The sequence below is a fragment of the Grammomys surdaster genome, unplaced genomic scaffold (genome assembly GCF_004785775.1).
Source record: "Grammomys surdaster isolate TR1022 unplaced genomic scaffold, NIH_TR_1.0 213, whole genome shotgun sequence".
Taxonomy (NCBI): domain Eukaryota; kingdom Metazoa; phylum Chordata; class Mammalia; order Rodentia; family Muridae; genus Grammomys; species Grammomys surdaster.
The window spans coordinates 7097790-7110761 of record NW_021604658.1 but is presented as its reverse complement, the minus strand read 5'-3'; the positions used below and the strand labels follow the sequence as shown (position 1 = coordinate 7110761).

Genomic DNA, 12972 nt, shown 5'->3' with positions numbered 1-12972 from the left:
ACAAGGAAGTAGGCTTCAAACATGAAAATGACTTTGGGCTAGGACAGACAGTGAATTTGGCTCAGATATTTTGATCATCCTGATAAGCCCTTAGAAACAGTGATTATGGGAATGTTCATGGAATTTTGTTCATTGCCTTGCTTGTTCTTTGACTATTTGTGTTTATTGTCTTACTTGTTCCTTGACTATTAGTATCTAGAGCTTACTTGAATATTTACATGTAATTCAAATGGTATAAAAGCAAAAAGAAGGAGGGGGGATCGGATATGGGGTTCTAGGGAGGGGAAATGGGAAGGGGAAGACATCTGAAATGTAAATAGATAAAATATCCAATAAAAAAAACAGAATAAAATAAAGCATTACTAATACCTATGAAGAGTCCAATGTCCTTCTCCACATTGTATTCACTGCCCTTGCCCTCAGAGGTTACTACTTTCTTAGATTTAATGTTTACCATTTTTTTTGATAGTTTTACTATTTTTTTCCTTTTTTATTATTTTATTTTTTAAAATCAAATCGTAATTTTTACTTATTCACACAGGGGTTATAAACACAAAAAAGGCAGGACATGGGGAAGGGGATGACACTGGAGCGTGAATGTTCAGGGAGAGTACAGATATCTTTCAGAACAGGGTATCGGCTGGGTGAAGGTTCAGGGGACAGGTCACTATGACTCTGCCTATGATTCACTTGTTCTTATCTAAGTTGGTACTATCCACCAAGGCTACCTATTTACAAGGTCTATGACTACTCAGACTGGTAAATTTCCACAAAGCTGCCTGCTTACAATAGCTTATAGCCATCTGTTTCAATGTTTTTCCACAGAGACCCAAGACTTGGTGTTAGTATACATGTATGACAGGCCTATTGCTGATTTTAGGCCTATGGCTGATTTTAGGCCTTCAGTGTATAAGCAGGGCTGCTGCCCCTGACATCTCCTCCCTTCTCTAAGTATACAAGGGCTGTGGCAATTCTAAACTTGCGAAGGCGGGGGTAGGGGCCTGACCTCCATTAATTGAAGGGGACTTTGTAATGCTCCAGTCCCCCTGTCGTTGTCCAGTGAGGCGTGAGGGCCATACCCATCCTGATGTCTTTTTCCTGGAAAGGGGATACTTTTGACATTAATCCCTATGCAGTCAGGCTTGTCCCTCAAGGAACCCAGAGAGATATTTTTAACTTTTATTTATATTCCCTTGCAATGCTTAACCTCAGCCTAAGCAAGAATTCAGATCGCCAGTCAGAGGGGGTTCAGGGTGGCCCCTCTCTGCTAGGTCTAGGGGTGGAAGTCCCCTCTTTTAGGTTGGGGGGAGATGGGTTTTGGGAACACTCTGGATAGAGTAACAACCTCATCTTGAGTCTTGTGATCCTCCATAGCTAACTTATGATAATGTATCTGAATAGGTTTTGCTACCAAATTATTTATCTGTTGTTTCACAAAGTTAGTCAGCCTATTTAAGGCCCAGGGACCAAAAGAAGTAAGCAAAAATAACCCAATTAATGGTCCCAAGATGGGAGAAAGTAGAGTTGACAACCATGGAGAGGCTGAAAACCAATTCTTGTACCAGCACTCATCTTTCTCTTTCTCTCTCTGTCTTTTCTCAGGGCCTTCTCTGACCTTTTTCATGCTCTCCTTAACCATCCCTGTCTTGTCTATGTAAAGACAACATTCTTTTTTAAGGGCTGTACACAGTCAAGAGCTGTACACAGCCTTTTCTATTGTAAAAGAGTCTACTCTATTTAGTTTTGCCTGCTTACCAGGTTAATGTGTAATTAGCTGATATCTTTTCTGTCTTTATTCTTCATTGCGTGAATTAACACCACGCTCATTATTTATTTTGTACTTGATGGGCAGCCTTATTTCTGCATTATTCTACTGTGAATCATGCTCCTGAGAACATTCTAATACCTATAACTTTCTCCACATGCGTAACTGCTACCTACAAGAAGTAGTATTGCCAGGTTGAATGATAATTGTATGTTTATAAGTAATTGCTAAGTTATAACTGAAAGTATTTCTTAACTAATTTGTACTCCAGTGAAGAATGGATGAGAATTGCCATATCCCTCTTGCTGATCCTTGGCTTTCTTTTACTCTGAATTTTTATCCATCTTCTTGGTATAATAATTGCTAAGCCAGTGTAGTTTAATTTATATTTCCCTAGTTACCAATGAGTGACATAGTGTTGCCCTAGCTCATGAGAACTTGTCTCTTCTCAATGCCATGTTCACTGATGGATGTTGTACTTTTGAAATCAACCATGATGAGGTCATTTATATCCCCAAATGCTGTAAAACAAGCAATTTGTCCTTCCCCGCCTGCAATAGTCAGTTAAGCATACATTTATGCATTCAGTCACCATTTTGTTTCTCATTAAAATGTGCTTTTTAAACTTCTAATTTTCCCATTCAGTTATTTGTCTTTTACTTAGAGACATGAAGTGATTCTCCTAATTGCTGATCCTTTATTAACTTACATATTATAGAGCTATTCTCTCAAACCCGTGACCTACCTTATCTGCTCTCTAATGAAATGAGCTCTTTTTTTTTTCCTGGTCTTATTGTCTTAGTTACTTTTTTATCACTGTGATAAGACACAATGGCCAAGGGAATTACAGAGGTAAGAATTTATTTGACATAGTTTCAGAGTTTGGGAGTCCATGGCTGTCATAGCAGGGAGCACGATAACAGGCAAGCAGGAATGGCGGTGGATTTGCCAACACTGCCACATCTCCTCATCCTTTCCCAACGGTTTACCAACTGCAGACTAACCATTCAAATATCTCAGCCTGTGGGAGCCGTTCTTATTCAGACCACCACATTTACCAGTTCCCCCCTATGTCATTTCAGAAATCCTTCAACCTCCAAAGATGTAAAGACATTTATTTATATTTGCTTCCAGACGCCATAAAGTTTTGATACTTCTGGACTTGGTTTTGTAGCACTGTATGAGATAAAGAACCAACTCATTCTTCCATCATTCCAGATGAACATTACCTGATCCTTAACTGAAAACTCTCCTTGCTAGCTCACCTACAAGTCATCTCTGCCGTAAATCAAGGGTCCACGTGGATGGGGCTCTTTGTTCTCTTTCATTGGCTTACAGTACAACAGGTCACAGATAACATTGTTGCTTGCTGTTTTTTATGATAACTGATCATACTATCTACTTATTTTTCTCCAAAAGTGTGTTGGCTACATGGCCCTCTTATTATACTCTTCACAGTGCTTATCAATACCACCAAATATGTGTATTAACTTGAGAAGAATTTTTTGCTCTTTTTTATGAATAGCACTGAGGCACAGAAAGATTTTGTCGGTGGTTAAAGAATCTATTTTATAGGATCACAACCTTACAAAATGTGCTCATGTTTGTTTCATGGGTCAGTGTGCACTTGGTGCTTAACAAATGGTCAAAGAGAGCTTGATAACTTATCTGCCATGTGAGGTGCTGTTCTATCTAGTTAACAAGGGCAAGGCCATCAGCTCCAGTTCCTCTCTGTTGATCGTAATGCCTTTGTGTTCTTAAACCATCAGTCTGTCAGAGAAATATACTACCTCTCTTGTGATTTCCTTTCTTTAATGTTATTTATATGTTTTGAAACAATGCCTTCAGATACATTAAAGCATAGAATTACACATCCATCTTTTAAAAAATGTTAGGATTCTTCCATCTGTAAATCTTTCCATTACAACTATTTTTGTTGATGCTAAAATAATTTATACTGTTGTTTAATATTTACCTACATATTTTTAAATATTCATTTACTTTCAACTTTCAGTTATGTCTTTGGCATGCGTGAAGCTGGATCTTTTCCCCACCCCCATTTATTAGTTACTGAGCTGTGATTTTACTTTCCATTTGTATCCTTTCCCTTACAAAAGCACCTGGCTCTTTTATATCCTTTTACTTTTTAACTGTAGCTATTCATATATTCAAGCTATTTCATTGGAGGTTTGTATTAAACCATATTTCTTCTGTATCTTGCCCAATTATATATACTTCCCTTGGCTGGTTTCAAATTTATATACTGACTCCAATATTTTTATGGTGGCAAATGTGTCTTTAGAGTTAGTGTTTGGACTCAGATTAGATGATCCCAACTTGGTTTGCAGCATCCATAGCATTGCAACCAGGAGCCAGTTGGCCAGCCCCTTCTTCTCTGCATCAGGTTTGATTAATGTGGCAGCCTGTCTGATCTGATGCATGTTGACCTTGACATTCACGATGAACACACATACTGTCTTCTGTCTTCATGGCTGGCTCAGCACTCAAGGTGATTCGATGCTGGGATAGTGGTAGAGCCCGTTTCTCCTGGAGGTATTTTGTGAAGCTATTTGGGCCTCCACAGCTGCAGCTTTGGCAGGAGTTCCCATCACTTTTGGCACTATTTTGGCAAAAATCCTGTTAACAAAGCATCACGTGAGTGCTGTGAATCAGAACTGAGCACTCTGGAAAAGTAGCTGATGCTCTTAACTGCTAAGCCTCCTCTCAAGCCCCTGTGTCCTTAATCTTTAATGATTATGCTATCATGTTTGACATTCTGTATTAGGTTTTATGAAATTAATCAATTACTTCCCCATCTACATATTAAAAGCACCTTTTAACACAAACCTAGTGCTCTTTCCACCTTAATCTCTGTTGCTGGCAGCATGTTAGTTCTATCCTGACTTTACCCCTTTTTTAGGTTGGTTAATGTGTTCCAGATTGGTCTGGACAGGCCCTATGTTTATTCCCTTTGTTCATAATCCCAGACAGCCTTGCTTTCTGAAGCAATTACATCTCAGACTTTCTTGCTTCTGGAAACACTTACTTCAAATTCATTTGGTGAAGATCTATTGATAATAATCTCTCTGTTTTGTTTCTATAAAAACGTTTTGATTCAAGTTTTAAGATTCATCTAGATACATTTAGAGAATTGCTACTGTGTAACTTCGTCACTGTTTTTATTTCCTGCTGTCATGTCAGCTATTAGTCATTTGTAATGTCTTTTCTTCTATATGATTTCAAGATCTCTCTGGCTCTGATAGTCAGTATTTTAACCCCTCTGAGTCATTTGTTGATCTGATCTATTATAATTTATGCTGTTTGAGACTTTGAGATTCATCAAACTTCCTAGTCTTCTGAGGATCATTGTCTTGTCATGTCTGGGAAGCCCTAAACACACACCCTCTCTCTCCTCTCTCTCTCTCTCTCTCTCTCTCTCTCTTTCTCTCTCTCTCTCTCTCTCTCTCTCTCTCTCTCTCTCTCTCTCTCTCTCTCTCTCTCTCGTCTCACTATGTACATGAGCCTAGGCTTGAACTCATCCAGATTGGATCCCCTAGTCCTGGAGTTACAGCCAGTTGTGAGCTGCCTTGTATATTCTGGGTCCTGGACTCGGTCCTCTGTAAGCACAGCAAGTGAGCTTAAGCATGGCCTCTCTCCAGCCCCATTGCTGCTGCCCTTTGATTCTTTCTGCTCTCTCTCTTCTCTTTCATTTCTATTCCAGATTTTACCTTTCTCCTCAGTTCTCAGAACCTTTGCTACTCCTGTTTTCCAGTTTCTCCATTTTCATTTTAGGCCTATGAAATAGAGTATTATGTGTTATATTCTAACTCAATAATGACTATATCATTAAAAATTGACTTTTTATGTCATTGGATCTATTTTGAGTTTCTTGTCCTGTTATAATTGCAATTCTTTTTTAAAAAACATAATTACTTTATGTTTATATACCTGATTAATATGTATACTCTTTTAGATTCAGTTATTCATTATGATTGTCAATTCACAAAACATACTTCTTCATGCTTAGTGATTTATTTTTATTGTAAGTTTGTATTCTTTTGGCACACAACTATGGACATTCTATGAAATCTCAATTTAGAAAATAGTTTCCAGAGCTGTTTTATTTCTGCTTTTCTTAACCTAGGGCCAATTTAAGTAATATTTTCAGGTTATGGATTTTTATGTCATCTAAATGATATAAATTCAGCCCCCAAATCTCCTCCTCTTTCTCTAGCATTACTGGGTAGGGACTTTCAGTTAGCAATTATTCAGGACAGACTTTTCTTACTCAGCAGAGCCAAAATCAGAGTTCCTTTTCTGTGAAAATTATTTCACACATTCACCCATCACAATTCTGCATGCCATGTGCGTCTGATGAAACACATAGTGTAGACCACCAGGACCAGGATGTGGCTCAGAGCCAGCGATGCTTCGGCATTCCCTTCCGCCATGCCTTACTAGGCACTGCTGCCGTTCTTCATTGGACCAACCTTACTTAGACTTTATTATCTATGTATGTGTGCATATGTATAGACATAGTCACCACTTTTAGCTAAGCTACCCATGAAAGGCTTTCTGTTAGCCTGTGTTAAAAACAAGTTTTTAAAAAAGGCAAAAACAAAAACACTAAGCTGACTGTAAGTCACTGTAAAAATCCATAAAAATCATATATAGAGTATGTCATAGAACTTAAGGTAACTGTGTAAATTAACTTTTAAATTTAGTTATATTGCACATCTTCTCAAAATCCGAACCCATTTGTAAGAAGAGATGATAAATGAAACGGTAGTACTGGATACCAATTCAAGAAAACTAATAACAACAAAAGGTTTTGAAAATCGAAGAAATGAGGACAGTGCTGCTTTTGTTCTCTTTATCCAGGAAAGTGTCCAGGACTTAAGAAAGAGAGTCACCGTTCTTGACTGCCAATTGCGAAAATCAGAAATGGCTCGGAAAACATTTAAGGCGTCTACTGAAAGGCTCCTTCGTTTTGTAGAGGTAAGTTTTCTCTCATAGCTGACCTGCTGTCTCCTTGAATTCCACAGCCATGAGTTCAGCCAACCAGGATTGAAAAGATCCTGAACAAAAACTGCGGGAAGTTCCACAAACCACTCCCAGGACTGTGCTGAACCTATGCAGAGGAAGCGATGTGTCCTCATAGCCTGCTAGAGACACCGCTGTCTCTCCCCAGTACTCTCCAGAATGCCATGTACCTCGCTTCTCATGTGTGTACTGTGTGCTCAGGCCTGAGGTGCTTGCTTCTGTTCTAAACCAGTAAAGGAAAATTCCTGTCCTTATTGTGAATACAGTAGGCTATAAAAACTGTTTACATAACCACCATGTCATCTAGAGATGACAGCTTATAAACTGAAGAAATGGGGACAGTGCTGCTTCTGTTGTCTTTATCCAAGAAAAGTGTCCAGGACTTGAGGAAGACAGTCAAAGTTCTTGACTGCCAAGCGACTATCATTTCATTTATTATCTCTCTTTTTATAAATGGGTTCTGAATTTCATGACTCCGTCAGATGGAGATAGATAGATAGATAGATAGATAGATAGATAGATAGATAGACAGACAGATAGATAGTAGGTAGGTATCATGTGAGCATCTGTGGATTTTGATAGATCTTAGGATCCTGAAACTAATCCCCTGTACAAAATGAGGAATAACTGTGTTACATTATTTCTAAGAAATGTTGCCAGTCCTGAAGGTGTGGCTGGAAGATAACAAACTCAAGGCCTCTTTGGACTACAAGTCCAAGGCCATTCTAAGCAACTTAATGAGGATAGCCTGTCTCAAAATAGTTAAAAGGAGGATTGAAACTAAGCTTATATGGTAGAATGCTGTCCTGGCATATATGCGGTCCTAAGTTCAATCCCTAGTACTAACAGAAGAAAAGAAGGGAAGAAGAGGGAATCCGTGCTACTGTCACAGGAAAATGTCATAGTGTTGGGTGACTTCAAGAACACCTCTTGCAAAACATCAATTCTTACTTATAGTCAGATTTAGATTTACTTTGGTAAGTGAATAGAATGGTTAACATTGTTTTATATATATAATTAAATATATTATACATAAAATATATGTTAATTTAACATTAGCATTTATATATACAATATACTGTGTTCTAATGAGTGCTTTCCTAAAAATCCTGATGCCATGTAAACATAATTTGGCAACTATTTACACTGTCATGAAGTCCTAGACAGATGGCTTACTTTGTAGTTACGAGTGCCTGCTTCTCTTGTGAAGCACCTGAATTCAGTTCCCAACATCCATGTCAGGTGACTCACAAATACCTCAACTCCAGTTCCAAGAAACCCAACACCTTCTTCTAGGCTCTGCAGGCTTCTATACACACACGCACATGCGCACACACACATACACACAAATAAATACAAATATTTTAAATAAGTAGATATCTTATAATTATTTCTAAGTATAATTACATGTCAATATAATTGTCTCCACCACCATAAGAGGAACATCTGCAGACTTGATGAAGGGGGAAATTGTAAATATTAATTAATCATGCAAAGTTTGTTTTTTGGCTTTTTGTTTGGTTTTGTTTTGTTTTAAGCTATCAAACTTACAAATTCCTTCACCATCTTCTCTGTCACTAGGCTATTCAAGAAGTACTTTTGGACAGTTCTGCTCCTTTATCAAATTTAAGGTAAGATAGACACAGTAAGTTCTTCATGTAATAATTGTGGCTAAAATATTCAATGTGTTTAGAATGCTGCATGATTCCCATTGGATGCTCTTTTAAAAATAAAAAAAATAAACAAAAAACCTTTGGAAGTAAGTGCAGGAACATTCTGCTTGTTTTGGGTTCTATCTTTCTAAGAAACTGCTAAAAGCATGTAGGTAGCCATTGTAGCCTTGTACTCTGAAATTGAGGAGTCCACATCCAGCCTGTGTGGATAGGCTGTTGGGGGCAGGTGCCCTGTGAAGATAAGTCCCATCCCAGCCAATGCATTGTGTCAAATAGAATTTTACAAAACATAGACACACAATCAGCCCCTGTCATTTTAGCCACGCGGGAGATCTAAATAAAGGAAGGATGTGTGTAGACTACACCTCGATTTTTTATTATCTCAGTGTGCTGCTGACTTTAGGATTCCTCCTTGGAGAAATGTGTACAAACATACAGAAAAGGTTCATTTGTCTCAAGCCATGGCTTTCTGTTTGTTTTTAATGTATGGTGACGGGCATATAGAGAAGAAAGATTCCTACTGATCTATATTAAAAATAGTTATTTCCTTATAACCACATAGTTCCTATTGGGCCCGACTCTACCAGCACCAATTCCAGAGACAGAAACTATACTACTGTGAACCCAGCAGCTGAGTAGAAGAAATCAGCTGCACATAGTGGCTTCTACCTGTAATCCTAGCACTTGGGAGGCTGAGAGAGGAGAATCTCTGTTGAGTTCAAGGTCAACGGGGGGGGGGGGGGGCAACGGGGGGCCTTCTCTTAAAAAAAAAAAAGAAAAGCTATTTTTTCAAATTTGAAATAATATATCCAGTTGCTGCCTTCTACATTCATTTCAATGTTCATTTCTTATTATGAATATATTGGGCATTTTTGTTGTCAACCATAGTGCTTACAGTTTATTTCTGTGGATTCTATGAATGCTGAATTAGTAAGGATTTTAAAGTGCCCAGTAGCCACATTTCCTTGTTATGTTTTATGTGTACCCGCTTACATCGCATTTTCACTTTTACTAATTTAAAATTTTGGCATTAAAAGTCAAGTTTAAAAACAATCAGTTAAAAGCCAATCTTTCATCTAAAACACTTTTTAGGGGGGAAAGGCCACTTTAAATAGCTATAGTAAGCAACTTCTGCTGTGTCTTAAGAGTTAAACACTGTTACTGTCTGGTTCACTCATCTTAATCCATTCAACACAGAGTTAGTGCCATCATGTTTAAGAAGATGGGTTGTAGATGATTTATTTTCAGGAAAGTCATCTGTCTTCAAATAAAAGCTTTAGTGTGATTCTTAGGAAAATGTTGCATCTTAAATTGTATCATAGTGCATTTATTTCATATGGCAGTAGAGTGAAACTCTGGGACACAAAACAAAATGAAACAATGAATACAACAGGGAGAGAGAGAGAGGGAGGGAGAGAGAGAGATTGATTGATTGATTGATTGATTTACAAGGAAAAAGGAAAGATGACCAGGGGGAGCATAACCAAAATGGATTATCTACATGAAATATCATAGTAAGAAGACTTGTGCCAGGCAATGGTGGCGCACACCTTTAATTCCAGCACTTGGGAGGCAGAGGCAGACGAACTTCTGAGTTCCAGGCCAGCCTGGTCTACAGAGTGAGTTACAGGACAGCCAGGGCTACACAGAGAAATCCTGTCGAAAAAACTTAAAAAAAAAAGAAGAAGAAGAAGAAGACGACTTGTATAAAAGCCTTTTGGCTGTTTTGTAGTTAGGAACAACAAATGGGAGAATTTAAAAGATAATTTCTTAAGTAAATATACATGTACCATATTTATATTTAGTATTATTGTAAGCAATAGAAAACATCTGTTTAATAAACTTATGTTTATATGTTTAATTTGAAATTTTACAAAAATAAAAAGACCAGCAAATAATTTAGGATGTAGGTGATCCTTCATTTACTTCCTTCTTACATATAAAGTCAAAGTATTTGTTAAAATATGCCTCTTTCCTGTAAAATAAGTAAACCAGAAATACTCTTCTATGTGATTAAGATCTTATATAGCTCTATGAATATAATGTTCCTAGACATAGAAATGTTTTTGTGCAAACATAATGGACAGAGATTCAGGTTTAGCCAGGATGGGTGTCTTTGCTGTGCAGTGTGCTCAAGGCCATCTCATTGCTCGTGCAGTGAAAGAAGAGCTCTGCTTGCATCTCAGACTTCCCTTCCGCTGCTGGCAAGGAATGGACGCAGCTTCCCAGCAACCCTGCTTCTGGAATCCAAGGAGCTTGTCAGATCTGTTCGTGCCATACTTGATATGGACTGTAAGTTATCATCTTCTTCTCCTCTTCCTCCCCCTCCTCCTGCTCCCCCTCCTTGTAATTTATTAAACAAAGCAGAAGAAAAACCTTAGTTCTGGTAGTTTAATTCCATGAAATATATCTGTCTACAGTAATATCGAGAGCTACTCATTAAAAATACTAACATGCAGATTCTGGAAAAGAATATCTGCTTTATTTAAAGTGCTCAAGATCTCAAGATGACGTCAAACAGAAGAGAGCTAATTAATGCATGTCATTACTTCTGTTTTCTTCCAAAGTATCTTTGACATTTGAAAATAAATAGCAAACAGTAAAAATAAAATAATAATAATAATTGCACTAGAAGTAGGAACAGTAAACCAGTGCTCAGGAAGGTTTAAAACCACGCCACAAGTGTCGTAACATTGAATGAGGTTGAATGGGACCTGGTGGTATAGGGCTCTAACCCCAGCACTTGAAATACTGAGGCAGACCAACTTCAACAAAAGATGCCCAAACAACAGTGACATAGAAAGGACTGATGAGACATAGCCAGCTATGGTGCCTTTTATCTAAAGGCTCTTAGGAGCCTGAGGCGAGAGGAGTTCTGGGCTTTTGAGGCTAGACTGGACTACATAATGATCACTAACACAGACTAGGATAATATTGAGGACCTTTCTCACAAGACCAAACGAAAAACAAGCAAAATACAACAAACTATTGAAATAGTTAAGTAAAACCATGACAGGAGGAAAAAAAAGATTATAAACAGAAACAACCAAGAACAGACTCTACGTGGTGAGGAGGGTGATTCATGAAAGGGCTATGAAGAAAGCAAACCAGTTCCCTACTCTTCAGAGCTGCCAACTTAGGCCAAGACAAGAGTTCTGTGTGGGAGCCGTATGATCAGAATTAGGGACCTTTCAAGTCAACACAAGAGAAGCAGACCGGTTTCTATGTAAGTCCCAACACCTAGCCCAGAATCCTCAGAGAGCACCCAAATGACCAGACATTTCTACAGTTCCCTCGTTCAGTCCCCCAGGCACTTCTGCCTCTTCATGAGAATTTCAACTTTTAATAACTATTTTCAACATACCATTTGTTTCCCTGCAATGAAAATTTATACATGATTTTCCAAACTCCTACATTATTTACAAAAGTCAATAATAACATGTCCAAAGTATGAAATAGAGGAGAAAAAGATGAATGTGGTTCATGAGAAAACAATATCAATAGGTGAAGTCTTTAGCCCAAGAGCACTAGGCATTCTAACCTACACATAGAATCCCTACCAAAGTGAGAGCCGTGAGTATAGACTAATGCATAAGTGTACTGGCATCTCTAACATGGTTGTCTGAAATGGTGAGCAGTTCCTGGCAAAGCTCTAGACACAGGAAAATGCTATCTTTTATAGATTTACTCAGTAGTTCGGAGCCTGGAAAAGTTAAGTCGTATTTAAACTATGCTAACATATTAGACTGTATAAAAACAAAATCATACTCCAGGATCAAATAACTTAAAATTCTATAACATGAATGTCTTGTCAGACATTTGAAAATCATGAGACAGAATAACTCCTTCATGCTCAGGACTATCAAATGTATTTTCATTGTTAGTCCAGAATGAGGGATGACGTCCTTCCTATAAACATCAAAAGTGCACTCCAAACTCTTGCATTTCCACAGATGTCCTTGTCCGCACCACACTCAAACTGAGAACCGAAAACTCACTAGCCCAAAGTCACCAATAACCACTCCTATGTGGACAGAGCTGCAATAAAGAAATTTTAGATGAAGAAAAAAATAGCCATCAAGTAAATGAAGTCAATATATTATTCAGAACATAAATACATGTTACAAATAAAATCAGTTATTATACTTAAAGACATGATATCCATTATACAAGAAACAATTGCTATTAAAGAAACAAAATCTGAGGAAGGTTTTTGAAAGGAATATTAAATGTTTTTTCCTATCATGAATATAATACCTATTCAAAAAAGTTTTATAAAGATTAAATAAACTTTGGATAAAGCACTATTTATACTAGATTTCCTAGCCAAAAAAAAATCATGTTTTTAATTTTTTTTTTTAGTTTTGAGAGTCTATATTATGAAGTGAATATTTAGAAGTAATAATGATCAGTTAGCAAAGATGGTGGCTTAGGCCCAAAGAAGTTAAGTAAAGACTGCAGTCATTCTTTAAACACTACATGTCAGGATGA

The 12972-nt window shown here is 37.6% G+C and overlaps 1 protein-coding gene across 1 annotated transcript in view; it reads left to right on the top strand.

Annotated features, from left to right (window-relative positions):
* Stxbp4 (syntaxin binding protein 4) overlaps nt 1–12972 on the top strand; it is a 149781-nt gene that overhangs the window by 83252 nt on the left and 53557 nt on the right. Inside the window, exons 14-16 of the mRNA XM_028772394.1 lie at nt 6647–6763; nt 8390–8439; nt 10640–10773. Coding sequence (XP_028628227.1) covers nt 6647–6763; nt 8390–8439; nt 10640–10773 — 301 coding nt within the window. The remainder of the gene's footprint in view (nt 1–6646; nt 6764–8389; nt 8440–10639; nt 10774–12972) is intronic.